This window comes from Talaromyces amestolkiae, assembly GCF_001896365.1.
Source record: "Talaromyces amestolkiae strain CIB chromosome Unknown scaffold10.1, whole genome shotgun sequence".
Taxonomy (NCBI): domain Eukaryota; kingdom Fungi; phylum Ascomycota; class Eurotiomycetes; order Eurotiales; family Trichocomaceae; genus Talaromyces; species Talaromyces amestolkiae.
The window spans coordinates 1,369,951-1,386,366 of NW_024468046.1; the positions used below are offsets into that span (position 1 = coordinate 1,369,951).

At 47.8% G+C, this 16,416-nt stretch overlaps 1 protein-coding gene across 1 annotated transcript; it reads left to right on the forward strand.

Annotated features, from left to right (window-relative positions):
- Window positions 1-305: 305 nt before the first annotated feature.
- BHQ10_005957 (uncharacterized protein) lies at window positions 306-16,202 on the forward strand (the record flags this gene model as incomplete). The annotated part of the gene is made up of 5 exons (XM_040878489.1): window positions 306-594; window positions 656-4,093; window positions 4,133-12,963; window positions 13,012-13,432; window positions 15,139-16,202. 5 exons carry the CDS (start codon window positions 306-308, stop codon window positions 16,200-16,202), a joined length of 14,043 nt encoding a protein of 4,680 aa, XP_040734461.1.
- Window positions 16,203-16,416: the final 214 nt, after the last annotated feature.

A 16,416-nucleotide genomic window follows, 5' to 3' on the forward strand; every position in this document is an offset into this window, starting at 1 on the left:
GTTTAATTTCATCTCAACACTTATGACTTCTGAAAAGACGGACTGCTTCGTGTTCGACCTTGTGACCGAGTCTGTAATTTACTACACTCCTTTCGTTCGGATTCTACAGTACATAATCATAATAATAATCATTCCCCTTTCGATACTTTCGATTTGATTGCGACAATTACAATTATCTATCTACCTCGAACCTACATACCCGATACCGCCGTCCAAACCTCGTCGCGACGAAATTAGCGAAAATAAGCACAAAGCAAATCCATCGATGGTCTACATGCGTTGTTGATTTTGAATACTCGTCAAACATGGAGGTTGCTGCTCCAGGGGTCCCTACCAACGGCCTCGCCGCGGCGACAGCACCGGTGGCAGTAGCAGATCCAAATGCGGTAGTACGGTATCTCACAGATGTCCTCCAGGTAACTCTGGGGGCTAGTAAGAGAGATCTCGAAGCTGCGGGCAGTCTGCTCTCAAAAGCGAAATATTCGGAAACCGTGCAGAAATGTACGCGATTCGCTTCAGAGTCGCAGGTGGCGCTGTATGTGCAGCAGGATATCTTTAGTGCAGAGGAGCCTAATGGGACAGAGAGTGATGAAGGTATGGTACCACATAATTGGCTTTGAGAGGTGCTGTCTGGATCTTATCTAATTGCATGCAGTGGCAGAGACTCGGTATACCTACACGTTGGCCGCGGAGGTATCTTTCCTTTCGACGACCGTCGCTTCCGTCGCTTTCATCAAACGTCCAGGACCGATCGACCCCAGCCAACCTATCGCTACTCAAATACAAGTAACAAATTTCCCAGGTCTTTCGACCCTCAGCAATGCACAAGCCCAACAGGGTGCTTCGATTTCCGCATTCGAAATCCTACATTCCCTCGTTCACCATACCCTTGGTCCGTATTTCGAAGCGTACACACGAGGTCAAGAAGCTACAAACGGTATAAAGCAGAGAACGGAGACAGAAGCAAAGACTGGTGTTCCAGGAGCCAAGAAGCGCATTGCAGAGTTGGACCTTGCGTTTCTGCATCTTCAGCAGAATGTGGAAATTCCAACCTTGAATCTACCACTTCATGAAATCGTACAAGCTGCTCTCGATGAGGCCGAAACCCGCGGTGTCAAACCTTCCGTCGACCTGATCCCACCCGCTGCCCTCGAAAATAGCACTGTTCTCAACAGCATCCAGAACAATGTCAATGGCTGGATCAAGTCTATTCAAACCATCACAAAAATGTCCCGAGACGCAGACAGTGGCTCCGCTAACCAGGAAATCAACTTTTGGCTTTCCATGGAAACGGCTCTAGAAGGAATCGAGAAACAGCTGCGTGGTGATGGAGTACAGCTTACCATGGAAATTCTTCGGCATGCGAAACGTTATCAGGCAACTTTAAGTTTTGTGGCAGATACTGGTCTTCGTGAAGCAATGGATACGGTGCAGAAATACAACCAGTTGATGCGTGACTTTCCCTTGGACGAACTGTTGTCTGCAACGACGCTACAGAAAGTCCAGGAATCGCTCGGATTGATTTTCAATCATTTGAACAGAAAGCTGAAAATATCGCCGTACCCTATTAAGAGAGCTTTGGCGCTGGTGGAGGCTATTTCGGGCGACTTGGATTCCCAGATCCATGCTTTACTGCATGGCCGAACAATCATGCATCTTGACTACCGAGAGTTCCGTTCATTGATGAAGACTTGCGGCGCCATTTGGCGGACCTGGGATGAGAACGTCAAGGAGTTTACCAATGTTGGACGTGAAGCCTCTCGACGACGAAATGAAAAGTTCATTCCAATCAAAATCGTACCACGACACATGAAGACACAAGAACGTCTGAAATATATCAATACTTTCCGCGTCAATCACGAACAGCTGCAGCGGACGATTGTCAATGTGCTCGGTCCTAAATCTGCGGTCAATGCGAACGGAACCGATGGTGCGATTATCGTAGAAGAGATTGGCGACGTCGATGCTGTGGAGGAGGTCGCCCAAGCATACGCAGCTTTGAAAGATGTGGATGTGCTTGATGTGTCCGAAGAAGGCACACAACAGTGGATTCAAGCTGAAATCACTTACAATGAACGGACATCGCGTGTTGAGAACTCTATTATTGCTCGCTTGAGAGACCGTCTCGCAACTGCTAAAAATGCCAACGAGATGTTCCGCGTGTTTTCCAAGTTCAACGCCCTTCTTGTCCGACCAAAGATTCGTGGTGCTATTGGCGAGTACCAAACTACGCTTATCGACAACGTAAAACGGGACATCAATGCCTTACATGAACGTTTCAAGCAACAGTACGGTCACTCCGAAGCCCATGCTATGGCTCAATTACGCGACCTGCCGCCTGTCTCGGGCGCTATTGTTTGGGCTCGACAGATCGAACGCCAGCTCAACGGCTACATGCGTAAAGTCGAAGACGTGCTCGGTGAAGACTGGCACCTCCATTCTGAAGGTCAAAAGCTTCAAGCAGAGAGCAACTTGTTCCGTAAGAAGCTCGACACTCGGCCAGTTTTTGAATCATGGCTTCATGATGTTCAGCGAAGACATATTACTATCTCAGGACGCTTGTTCAACATCATCCGAAATAGGGCCGCTGGCAACTCCTTCGAGCTGACGGTCAATTTTGATGCTCAGATAATAGCTCTTTTCAAAGAAGTGAGAAACCTGATTTGGCTCAACTTTCAGGTACCTCATGCGGTGAGCAGCATTTCCAAGGAAGCCAAGCGTGTTTACCCCTATGCTATCAGTCTCATGGAAACAGTCCGCACACTGTTGCAGACCACTCGTACTATCGCTTCAATGACTGAGGTCGCAATTCTGTTGAGCGGTTATCAGAACGATGCACAGGCTATGATCACAAAGGGTATTCCTTTACGATGGGAGTCCTTTGTTCATTCATACGAGCTTCACGTGAAGCAGTCGACACTATCCAACGGTACTATTGATCCCTCCACTGCAGGACGAGGAGAGAGCAAGCACGTCCAATTTGTTCGCGAATTTGCCGTATCCGCCTCAGTCCTTCAATCCAAGACTGCAACTTTGGCCTCTATCAACGAAAGCATCCAAAAGACTATACTAGAGCTCAAGACTTGTCCATACGATGCTGCAATTTTCCGTCAGCGATTGGACTCGATTCAGATCTCTGTTGATAAGCTGAATCTCGAGAATTACGTCAACCTCGGACATTGGGTATCAAATCTCAATTTGAAAATTGAGTCTATCCTGCGCGAACGGTTACATCGAGCAATCAGAACCTGGATCGCGTCATTCAAGGAATCCAAGGATGAACAGTATGCAAAACATCTTTCAATCCAGGCGACCCATGAGAGGACGGCAAATGACACGCCTGAAGCCGAGGTTTACCACATCGAATTCCCTCTACTTGTTCACGAAGTTTCTATGCGGAATCAAGTCTTGCACCTCGATCCTCCTCTACAATATGCCCGAGCTAGTTGGTTGTCTCATTTCGGCCAATGGCTCGGAGTTATTTGCAATCTGGAGAAGATTAAGTCTTCGCGATATCAAATTTCCATTGAAGTAGAGAAAACGCAGTTGTCTGAAACTTCGTTTGTGAACCTTCCACAGCACTGCATTGATGAGTTGGCCGAAGTCCACGGGGCTGTTGAATCCCGTCTCTCGGAGATCTCAAGCTATGTTGACAAATGGCTTCAATTCCAGTCTCTTTGGGATTTGCAGGCTGACCAGGTGTATGACATTTTGGGCGACGATTTGTCTCAGTGGCTTCAATTGCTTCAAGAAATCCGTAAAAGCCGCGCCACTTTCGACACGTCTGAAGTCAGCCGTTCATTTGGCAACATCACAATCGACTACGAACAAGTTCAGACAAGAGTCAATGCCAAATACGACCAATGGCAGCACGAAATACTACAGAAATTTGGCTCTAAACTTGGTGGTCATATGCGTGAAGTGCATACTGAAATTGCTAGCGCACGCCGAGATCTCGAAGGCCAGACTCTAGAGGCTTCCTCAACTGCACATGCTGTGTCCTTTATCACGATTGTCCAGCAATGCAAACGCAAGGCTAGGGTGTGGGAGCCCCAGGTGGATCTTTTCAGACAAGGTCAAACTACCCTTGCACGTCAACGATACCAATTCCCCACGGACTGGCTTCACGTAGAAAACGTGGATGGCGAATGGGCTGCTCTCAATGAATTGCTTACTAGAAAGAGTAAGATCGTCCAGGACCAGACCGAAGCCTTGCGGGCCAAGATTACAGCCGAAGACAAGGTCATTGGCGACAAGATTAAGGAGATCATTGTTCAGTGGAATGACGAAAAACCTGTATCTGGCACCATTCCTCCGGAGGAGGCTTCCCGCACGCTCAGCTCATTCCAATCTCGCTTGGAAGGTCTCCAGTCAGAATTTGAAATGGTCTCAAAAGCCAAGGAGGCCTTGGATCTACCAGCTAGTGCCGAATCATCGTTACCTGCAATCTTGGAGGAGGTTCAAGATTTCATGTCAGTGTGGGCCGCTTTGTCGACAATCTGGAAGAGTTTGAACGATCTCCGCGATATGCTTTGGACGAGCGTTCAGACCAGAAAGCTTCGTCAATCGATTGACAATCTCATCAAGATGACTAAGGAGATGCCAAGCCGCATGCGACAATATGCCGCTTTTGAGCATATTCAGAATGTTCTTCGTCAGCATCTCAAGATCAATCCATTATTGTCTGATCTGAAATCCGAAGCAATCAAAGAGAGACACTGGCAAAAAATCTTCAAGGCCTTGAAGCCTGGTCAGCGCTTTTCGCAGGTCACTCTGACCTTAGGAGATGTCTGGGATTTGAAGCCCGCAGCTAGTGAGGTGGTAATCCGTGATATCATCACTCAAGCTCAAGGTGAAATGGCTTTGGAAGAGTTCTTGAAAATGGTCCGCGAAACTTGGCAGAATTATTCGCTCGATCTGGTCAATTATCAGAACAAGTGTCGGCTGATCCGTGGTTTTGATGACTTATTTGCAAAGTGTAGCGAAAACTTGAACTCTTTGCAAGCGATGAGACACTCTCCCTACTTTAAGGAGTTCGAAGAAGAAGCTTCGACATGGGAGGACAAATTGAACAGGGTTCATGTTTTGTTCGACGTATGGATTGATGTTCAACGGCAATGGGTCTATCTCGAAGGCGTTTTTACCGGAAATGCGGATATCAAGCACCTTCTTCCCCTAGAGTCTGCGCGTTTCCAGAACATAAACTCTGAGTTCTTTGCCGTGATGAAGAAAGTCTACAAATCACCATTTGTCCTTGATGTGCTTGCCATTAACGGTGTTCAAAAATCCCTGGAGAGGCTTKCGGAGCTTCTCAATAAAATCCAGAAAGCTCTCGGTGAATACCTTGAGCGCGAGCGTGTATCCTTCCCTCGTTTCTACTTCGTTGGTGATGAGGATCTCCTAGAGATTATCGGTAACAGCAACGACACGCTCCGAGTTGCTAAGCATTTCAAGAAGATGTTTGCTGGTCTCTCTGGCCTTGTGATGGATGATGATAATAACATTGTTGGATTCACATCCAAAGAAGGTGAAGAGGTTAGACTCAAGCGTGAGGTCAATCTTATCAAGACGCCACGAATCAACGATTGGCTATCAGCCCTGGACAATAATATGAAGCTGACGCTCGCTGAGTTGCTCGCCGAGGCAGTTGAGCAATTTGAAACCATCTATCACACAAGTGAAGTTGATCAAACGGCTTTCAGCGACTATCTCGCCAACTATCCGGCCCAAATTGTTGTGCTTGCTAGCCAGGTCGTATGGACTAATGCTGTTCAGAAGAGTCTAGAGAACGGTGGTGGTGATCTCCAGAGTCTTTTCGATGCTGAAGTGCGTATACTAGAATTGCTTGCTGCTACTGTACTTGGTGAACTTGATGGCATCACTAGAAAGAAGTGCGAACATATGATTACCGAATTTGTACACCAACGTGATGTTATTGCCAAACTCATGAAGTTCAATGCTTCAACCCCGACACATTATCTCTGGCTTCTACAGATGCGCTACGTTTACAAGGATGAGGGTGATTTCCTTCAGCGCCTCTACGTGCACATGGCCAACGCTAAGCTGGACTACGGTTTTGAGTACTTGGGAGTTCCGGAACGACTTGTCCGCACTCCATTGACAGATCGTTGTTTCCTTACATTGACACAAGCTCTCTGCCAAAGATTGGGAGGCTCTCCCTATGGGCCTGCTGGTACAGGTAAGACGGAGTCTGTCAAAGCCCTTGGTCTCCAGCTTGGTCGATTCACTTTGGTCTTTTGTTGTGACGACACTTTTGATTTCCAGGCAATGGGCCGTATCTTCTTGGGTATCTGTCAAGTTGGCGCTTGGGGTTGTTTTGACGAGTTCAACCGTTTGGAGGAGCGTATTCTCTCTGCCGTTTCTCAGCAGATTCAAAACATCCAAATCGGATTGCGCAAGGGTACCGATGATGACAAGGCCCAAATTGAACTTATCGGCCGACGTCTGCGTGTCAACCAGAATACTGGTATCTTCATCACGATGAACCCTGGATATGCTGGTCGTTCCAACCTTCCTGACAACTTGAAAAAGCTTTTCCGCAGCGTGGCAATGTCGAAGCCAGACAAAGAACTTATTGCAGAAGTCATGCTCTTCTCTCAAGGTTTCAAGCAAGCCAAGCCTTTATCCAAGCAAACAGTTCCCTTTTTCGATCATTGTGCAAGCAGACTTACAAAACAAGCTCATTACGATTTTGGTCTGCGAGCCTTGAAAAGTGTTCTTGTAAGCTCTGGAGGTTTGAAACGAGCTCGTCTCGCCAACTCGGAGGGACAGTTGGGTCCAGACGAAATCATCGAGCCTCAAATCATTGTTCAAAGTCTTCGGGAGACCATTGCACCCAAGCTGATTCGTGAGGATGTGGAAACCATGCTTGATATACAGATGGAAGACTTCCCTGGTGTTGACTACGTGCCTGCCAACTACGAACAACTCACTCAGGCTATCCGTGATATCGCCAAAGAAAATCACTTCGTTGCTACCGATACGTGGATTACCAAGACATTACAACTCTATCAAATTCAAAGTATTCACCACGGTGTCATGATGGTCGGTCGATCTGGTTCCGGTAAATCTGCTTCATGGAAGGTGCTGCTTCAAGCCCTGCAACGTGTCGAAGGCGTTGAAGGAGTATGCCATGTCATTGATTCTAAGGTCATGTCGAAAGAAGTTCTGTACGGTAATCTTGATAGTACAACCAGAGAGTGGACGGACGGCTTGTTCACTGGCATATTGAGAAAAGTTGTGGATAATTTGCGTGGCGAGGACTCGAAACGACACTGGATTGTCTTCGACGGTGATGTTGACCCCGAGTGGGTGGAGAACCTGAACAGTGTGTTGGATGACAACAAGCTTTTAACGTTGCCTAATGGTGAACGTCTGAACTTGCCACCAAATGTTCGTATCATGTTCGAAGTTGAGACTCTGAAGTATGCTACTCTGGCTACTGTTAGTCGATGTGGTATGGTCTGGTTCAGCGATGATACTGTAACCCCGGAGATGATGATTACGAACTACATTGAGTCATTGAAAACCAAGGTGTTTGAAGACTTGGATGACGACTCTGTACCTGCAGGTCAAGCGTCGGCCAAGACTCAAGCTGCTCAGGATATGGTTTCAGACTTCCTCAAGCAATTCATGCAGGGCGACGATCTCATTTACAAAGCGCTCGAAGAGGCTCGCAGATACAATCACATCATGGACTATACGATTATCCGTGCGTTGAATACCTTATTTAGTCTACTCAATAAAGCCTGCCGGAATGTGCTCGAGTACAACATTCAGCACATTGATTTTCCTCTGGACCCCGAGCAGGTCGAGTCATATATCTCCAAGAAGTTACTTCTTGCACTTGTTTGGTCACTCACTGGCGACTGTCCTCTGAGCGACCGTAAGCGCTTCGGAGAGTACCTAGCCGCTACCACGACCATCGACACTCCATTGCTTAGCGATTCGTCCTCTCTCATCGACTACGATGTATCATTGCCAAAGGTGGAATGGATCACATGGCAGTCACAGGTTCCTTCTGTCGAAATCAATACCCATTCAATCACTCAGACAGATGTCATTATTCCAACTTTGGACACCGTGCGTCATGAGGATGTGCTTTACTCGTGGCTCGCTGAGCACAAGCCTCTGCTCCTGTGCGGTCCTCCTGGATCCGGTAAAACCATGACTTTGTTTTCTGCTTTGCGAAAGCTGCCCAATATGGAGGTTGTTGGTCTCAACTTTTCTAGCGCGACCACTCCAGACCTTTTGGTCAAGACCTTCGAGCAGTACTGTGAGTATAAGAAGACTCTGAATGGCGTGGTGATGTCTCCAAACCAGATTGGGCGTTGGCTGGTCATTTTCTGCGATGAAATCAACCTMCCCGCCCCTGATCGTTACGGCACACAGCGTGCGATTTCGTTCTTGCGTCAACTTGTGGAGCAAAATGGTTTCTGGAGAACTTCTGACAAGACATGGGTTACTTTGGACCACATACAATTTGTTGGGGCCTGTAACCCGCCAACTGATGCTGGACGTACCCCAATGGGAGAACGATTTTTGCGTCATGCTCCTTTGATGATGGTCGACTACCCAGGCGAGCTCTCATTGACCCAGATCTATGGCACTTTCAACTCCGCCATTCTGAAGATCATCCCCACTTTGCGTGGTTACTCGGAAGCTCTCACGAAAGCAATGGTTCAGTTCTATCTAGAGTCTCAAGCACGATTTACACCAAAGATCCAGCCACATTACGTCTACTCTCCCCGTGAGCTTACAAGATGGGTACGTGGTGTCTACGAAGCCATCAAACCCTTAGAAAATCTTTCCGTTGAAGGTCTTGTACGAATTTGGGCCCACGAGGCTCTCCGCCTATTCCAAGATCGTCTCGTTGCGGAAGACGAGCGTAAATGGACTGATGAGTCCGTACGACGCATTGCTCTGGAACACTTCCCAACCATTGACGAGGAACAAGCATTGAAGGGACCTATTCTCTTCTCCAACTGGTTGTCAAAGAACTATGTACCAGTTGAGCAAGAGCAATTACGAGACTTTGTCAAGGCTCGTCTAAAGACGTTCTGTGAAGAAGAGGTGGATGTTCCATTGGTTCTCTTCAACGATGTCCTTGAACACGCTTTGCGTATCGATCGTGTCTTCCGACAGCCTCAAGGCCATTTGATTCTCATTGGTGTTAGCGGAAGTGGGAAAACCACACTTTCAAGATTCGTTGCTTGGATGAATGGTCTCAAGATCTTCCAGATCAAGGTCCATGGCAAGTATTCTTCGGAAGACTTTGATGAGGATTTGAGAACTGTTCTTCGACGAGCTGGATGCAAGGGTGAAAAGATTTGTTTCATCATGGATGAATCGAACGTGCTTGACTCTGGTTTCCTGGAGCGAATGAACACTTTGCTTGCTAACGCTGAAGTACCTGGCCTCTTCGAAGGTGATGAGTTTGCATCTTTGATGACAGCTTGTAAAGAAGGCGCCCAACGTCAGGGACTCCTTCTCGACTCTCAAGAAGAACTTTACAAGTGGTTTACACAACAAATTGTCAAGAATCTTCATGTTGTATTTACCATGAACCCTCCCGAAGACGGACTTTCGTCCAAGGCCGCAACCAGTCCTGCCTTGTTCAATCGTTGCGTACTCAACTGGATGGGCGATTGGTCTGATCAGGCTCTGTTCCAGGTTGGTTCGGAGCTTACGCAGTCTGTTGATCTTGACAAACCCAACTTCACTGCCCCTGACAGTATACCCGTTGCTTATCGCGACCTCAATCTCCCTGCCTCTCACCGTGAGACTGTTATCAATTCAATGGTCTATATCCATTACTCTTTGCAAAAGTTCAACCAGCGCCTGCAGAAACAACAGGGCAGAACTACATACCTCACGCCACGACACTACCTCGACTTCGTCGCTCAATATGTCAAACTATTTAACGAGAAGCGAGAGGATCTGGAAGAACAGCAGCGACACTTGAATGTTGGTCTGGAGAAACTCAGAGATACAGTCGACAAGGTTCGCGACCTCCGTGTCAGCCTTGCCGAGAAGAAGACACAATTGGAGGCGAAAGATGCAGAAGCCAATGAGAAGCTACAGCGAATGGTTGCCGACCAGCGAGAGGCTGAACAGAGAAAGACAGCATCGCTCGAAATCCAAGTCGCTCTGGAGAAGCAAGAGAAGGAAGTCGCCGAGCGAAAAGATGTTGTTTTGAACGATTTGGCCCGAGCAGAGCCTGCCGTTCTGGAAGCCCAGAAGAGTGTCAGTAGCATCAAGCGTCAACATCTTACTGAAGTCCGATCTATGGGTAATCCTCCGGCAAGCGTGCGTCTTGCTCTAGAGGCTGTTTGTACCTTGCTTGGTCATAAGGTTGAAGGCTGGAAGACCATCCAAGGTATTATTCGTAAAGACGATTTCATTGCCAGCATTGTGAATTACGACAATGAACGCCAGATGACCCGCAACCATAGGGTGAAGATGAAGAATGAATTCTTGTCCAAGGATGACTTTACCTACGAGCGAGTCAACCACGCCAGTAAAGCTTGTGGTCCTTTGGTACAATGGGTGGAAGCGCAGGTCAACTATTCCGAGATCCTAGATCGTGTCGGCCCTCTCCGCGAAGAAGTGGACCAACTAGAGGAACAAGCGCTTCAGACCAAAGCAGAAGCGCAAGCCATCGAGAATACTATCCAGAGTCTTGAAAGCAGTATCGCCACCTACAAGACAGAATATGCGGCCCTTATCAGCGAAACTCAAGCCATCAAGACTGAAATGAGTCGTGTACAATTCAAGGTTGATCGCAGTGTACGGCTTCTGGACAGTCTAGCTTCAGAGCGAGAACGATGGGAGGAGGGAAGCAAATCGTTCGAGACTCAAATCAGCACGCTCGTTGGTGATGTGCTTATTGCTGCTGCTTTCCTTGCGTACGCTGGTCTATATGACCAACAATTCCGTAAAGCGATGGCGGAAGATTGGGTCAACCAACTGGCGCAGTCAGGTATTACATTCAAGCCTCACAACCCCGTCACCGAGTACCTTTCGAATGCGGACGAACGCCTAGCCTGGCAGAGTAACTCGTTGCCTGTTGACGATCTATGCACTGAGAATGCGATTATTCTTAAGCGTTTCAACCGTTACCCATTGATTATCGACCCTTCAGGTCGTATTACGGAGTTCTTGCAGAAAGAGAGCAAAGAAAGGAAGCTTACAGTTACCAGCTTCTTGGATGATTCGTTTGTCAAGCAGCTGGAGAGTGCTTTGCGTTTCGGAAACCCAATCCTTATCCAAGATGCAGAGCATTTGGATCCTATTCTCAATCACGTCCTCAACAAGGAGTACCAAAAGACCGGTGGACGTGTTTTGATTCAACTGGGCAAGCAGGAAATTGATTTCTCGCCTTCGTTCAAGCTGTTCCTATCAACACGAGATCCATCAGCTACGTTCCCACCTGATATCTGCAGTCGAACCACGTTTGTCAATTTCACGGTTACTCAAAGCAGTTTGCAGACACAATCACTCAACGATGTTTTGAAGGTGGAGCGTCCTGATGTTGATGAACGACGAACCAATCTTATCAAGTTGCAAGGAGAGTTCAAGATCCATCTGCGCCAGCTTGAGAAACGTTTGCTGCAGGCACTCAACGAGTCACGGGGTAACATTCTGGACGACGATAATGTTATCGAAACATTGGAGACTCTGAAGAAGGAGGCTGCTGAGATTACTAAGAAGATGTCTGAGACAGAAGGAGTCATGACGGAAGTCGACAATATCACACTCCAGTACAACATCATTGCTCGATCATGCAGTGCTGTGTTTGCCGTGTTGGAACAACTTCATCATATCAACCATTTCTACCAGTTCTCGCTGCAGTACTTTGTGGACATCTTCAACTCGGTCCTGCATGGAAATAAGAAGCTTATTAATGAGAAGGACCATACTGCAAGAGTTCAGATCATTTTGAAAGACCTCTTTGTCACGGCTTATCAGCGTACAAGTCTGGGACTACTACAAAAGGATCGCATTACGCTGGCTATTTTGCTTGCTCAGGCTACTCCTTTCACTATGGACAGAAGCATCATCGATACCATTCTCGATGAGAGTGTGGAAGGAGTCGACATGTCAACAACTCCAGATCTTCGTGAACAGACGATAAGCAAGCTTTCTAACATGTCCTTATTCAAGTCTCATGTACCCAACATTTCGGAGGAAGCGTGGACTACTTTCTTCACGGAGGAATTGGCGGAGAATTTTGTGCCTACGGTATGGGAAGAAAATACGGAACGCCTTGATCAACAACTTCGTTCTCTCCTACTTGTCAAGCTTTGCCGTATGGATCGATTTGTGCCCGTTGCCGAACGTTTTGTTGCGGCAGTCTTTGGCCGTGAAATGTACGAAGATAGCGGCGATCTCAAGGAAGTTGTCGAACAGGTTACAGCAACTACACCCGTGGCACTCAGCTCCAGCCCTGGATTCGATGCAAGTTACAAGGTTGACGGATTGGTGGAGCGAATGCATGCGACATGTACGAACATTGCCATGGGTTCGAACGAAGGTCTCGAAAGCGCCGACAAAGCTATCAGCAACGCCGCTTCTGCGGGTACTTGGGTGTTGGTCAAGAACGTGCATCTCGCGCCATCTTGGTTGCAAAGTTTGGAGAAACGGCTCGACTCCCTCAAGCCACACAAGGATTTCCGACTTTTCTTATCGATGGAGACCAGTCTCAAGATTCCAGTCAATCTTCTCCGTGCATCGCGGGTGCTTATGTTTGAGCAGCCGGCCGGTGTACGCGCCAATATGAAAGATTCGCTGTCTTCTCTATCGCTACGTGCTACGAAGGCTCCTGTGGAGAAGGCGCGAGTGTACTTGTTGCTATCCTTCTTGCACGCTGTGGTTCAAGAACGTCTCCGTTACGCTCCCAATCTTGGTTGGAAGGGTTTCTGGGAATTTAATGATAGTGATGTGAGTTTACAAATCTATGATGCCGAGGTCTTCGACTAATGAATACAGTATGAATGCTCTGCATTTATCATCGACTCCTGGATCGACTCAGTCGCCCAAGGACGGTCCAATGTTGCCCCTCAAAAACTCCCCTGGGACATGATCCGCACCCTTGTCACCGAAACTTACGGCGGGAAAATTGACGACAGTGGAGATTTCATGCAACTCGAGAAGCTTGTCAACAGTTTCCTGACGCCGGCGGCATTCGAAGAAGAGCACAAACTAGTTTCTGGCGTTGAAAACGACGAATGCTTAGCGCTGCCGGGTACGACCAGCATGCGCGACTTTACTGAATGGGTTAACCGGCTGCCGGAGCGCGAGCCGCCCACGTACTTGGGTCTGCCGGCCAACGCCGAGAAGTTGCTGCTGGTTGGCCATGGCAAAGCCATGATTTCCGATCTCGCGCGGGTGACTACGTTGTTGGATGAGGGTGAGCAGTTGATGGTCGAAGCCTAGTTTTTTTTTTGTATATGATTACTTTGTTTATCATGTATTTTCTTCATGTTTATGTTTTACTTCGTGATACCAAATATATCGTTGTTGTCATCTTGCCCCACGGAGGCCTATCACAGCCTACATAGTGATTCGTATAGTAGTATATCAGCCATGCTATTATTTAATATATTAAAGGCAGTCTTATCGCGCATCAGCACCATCATCCGTGGTTGCGTGAAACCAACAATCAATGCGGCGTAGCGGCTTTGAAACGGCTTCAGTATCAAACAGATGAACCATACACACAGAAAATCAGCTTCTAGGTTTTCGCTCGAGGCTATCGTGATTTCAAGTGTTTGCTAACCGAGTTTCATTCTACGCCGCGAACTTTACACACAAGAAAGCCGTATGACCAGACTCCCAAGAAGTAAGTTTTAAGAGTAAGAGATAACTTATCATGCTCTAGTCGAGAATTAGCACTTCTTGGCGATTGGTGACTCGTCGGTTTCTGCTCGCGACGCAAGGTTGGCTGGCTATGCCGTGCTTTGTTCGACTGTCAGACGAAGAGAATTGGCTGGCGATAAGGCGGTTGCTACCAATCAGTGCCAATCGGTGACACGATTGCTAGTCAGGCGTGTGGACATAGTAGATACTACTAGTCTTATGTAGAGCACGTGAGTTGACATTGTTTTGTTTACGAGGAAGGCGAGATAACGATATTTTGTGCTTTATCTCGTCCTTCCTCCTTCTTTTACTCCAGATTCTTTCTCAAACTAGGCAACTTCATCGTCCTGGTGTTTGCCCCCGCCTTCACCCATCACCCATCTATTGCTGTCATTCCCCATTGCTTTTTCCGTCCGTGTTACGTACTCAGCTGTCGGTGGGACGTGCAGCATCGTTGGGGCGCTGACGACGACTTGCACGTACACGCCATTGTCATCGCCGACCGAGGACTGGACTCGTCTCTTACAGTCTGGCGCAAACTGATACGTAGCTGACCCCGCCGGCTAGTCTGGCATTGATTAAGGGTTCGTTCCAACAAGTGACAAAGACACAATTTGCAAGCCGGCCGAGGATCATCTCCAGCGCTAACGGTCCACTAACTGCGACTAACACGCCCGCTAAACCGCCTACAGCCACCTCAAACACGCAAGGACTCAACGAGAAGCACTCGAAACCCCCAAGGACCCCAAACAGCACGGTAATCGTCCCCACTGGCGGTTGTAACACCCACGGCCAGGGTCTGCCATTCGCTGAACTGAGGCCGTAGGGTTACTCGGATCACCATACGCTGGAGTATAGAATTTTTCTCTCCATGGATCTTCAAACATTACTGTTCCAATTATGCCAACTCAAAATCTGAACTTGACCATAAATATTCCGCGAGGTATGTTTCAGAGTCGTTTTTATTTTTTGCCTCGTCTTCCACTGCCCTCTTTTATGCTTCTATTTGATGTATACATAGACCTGTGGTCAATGTCTTTCCTCGCATTTTTTTTTCTGTTTGCCTCCCAAATATTTTGACTGTTTAATCATGGCATCTATCGGCTCAATGAAATCTTCTCTACACAGTCCGGTTACTGTTTTTAAGGGCCTCGATTGTAAGTCTGCGTTAGCCCATACTTATATAGATAGTTGCTGCAATTTCCGGTCTTGAATCATGTGATGGCTTCGTCCTGTGCAATTCTAACATATCGATAGCATTCCTATCTTCTCTACGAGCTAATCTGCAAATCTCGTATGAGGACCTCAATGCCACCCACCTAGAGGCCTTTCACTACTCTCCAGGTCACTATGACCTACGCATTTTACCATACTCTAGCGAGCTCACACCCTCGTCTGGGTTCGCTGACGATCTTGAAGATCCACCATCTCCAACAGACACTTCAACCACCTCTACCACTCAATCCTTCTCAGCACCTACAACATGGACCTACCATGCTACAACAGAGGATGATCGTCAGGCTGCTCTGCAATTAATTGCCGAGAGTATTCGCGAGCAACGTAGCCTTGCCATCCGCAGCATTCTTTTACATCCTGCCGTCCTAGCGGTGGCTTTTATAATACTCACCATAATAATTCGCTGCGCGTTGCATGCACCCCAGCAAAGGGCGCCGGTAGCATGCTGCATCGGAACAGGCATTCTGATCGCAGCACTAATAGCCGCCGAACGCGCAACCAAGAAGTACATCACTCTCGCATCAGCAGTAGGAGACTCAACCTGGCTGCGAGAGGGACTCTACCAACAACCACAGCAACAACGTAACAATAATAACGGACCCGCTGGCGGATCCAAACATCAACACTCTCATTCTCATTCCCGTCGCGATTCAATGCCGCTCGAAGATGAAATCCTCATCACCAAAGACCACGACCAAGTCGTCGGCGCCCTTTTCCTGCGCACCGCACGCACAAACGCACTTTCTTCAGGGGCACCTAGTGCGAACGGCATGCGCGCCCTACGCCACAGACATAGCAACAGCTCAACATCCGGCCGTTTGACGGGCGTCATTCGCGCCTGGACCGTGAAATCAACTCACCGCCGACGCGGTATGGGGCTTACTCTCCTTGAATCGGCAGTCTCCATCTGTCGGGTGCGCAGACTCGATGGTCCCATCTTCGCGGATGACCAGTTGCACAGTGCACATACCCCCGGCTTGAGGACGTTGTGCTGGCCCTTCAACGCTGGGTTTGAGATGGTCGAGGAACAGGCAAAGGATTGTCTGAAGGGAGTCATTGAGGGGAAGGAGAGGTGGAGGAAGTGATACCCCCTCGATTTCAGCTAGCTTAGCACATCTATTGATGTGTCTTATGATTTAATGATTGTGTGTTCTTTTTGTACTTGTGTCTGCTTGATGTATGACATTTATATACCCACAGTTAGATACTTTCTACACATGTATTTTTGGATAGTTTTGAGCTAGAGCAAGATCTCAATTATGACTCTTTCATATGAAAATCCCCCAATGACACCCCAAT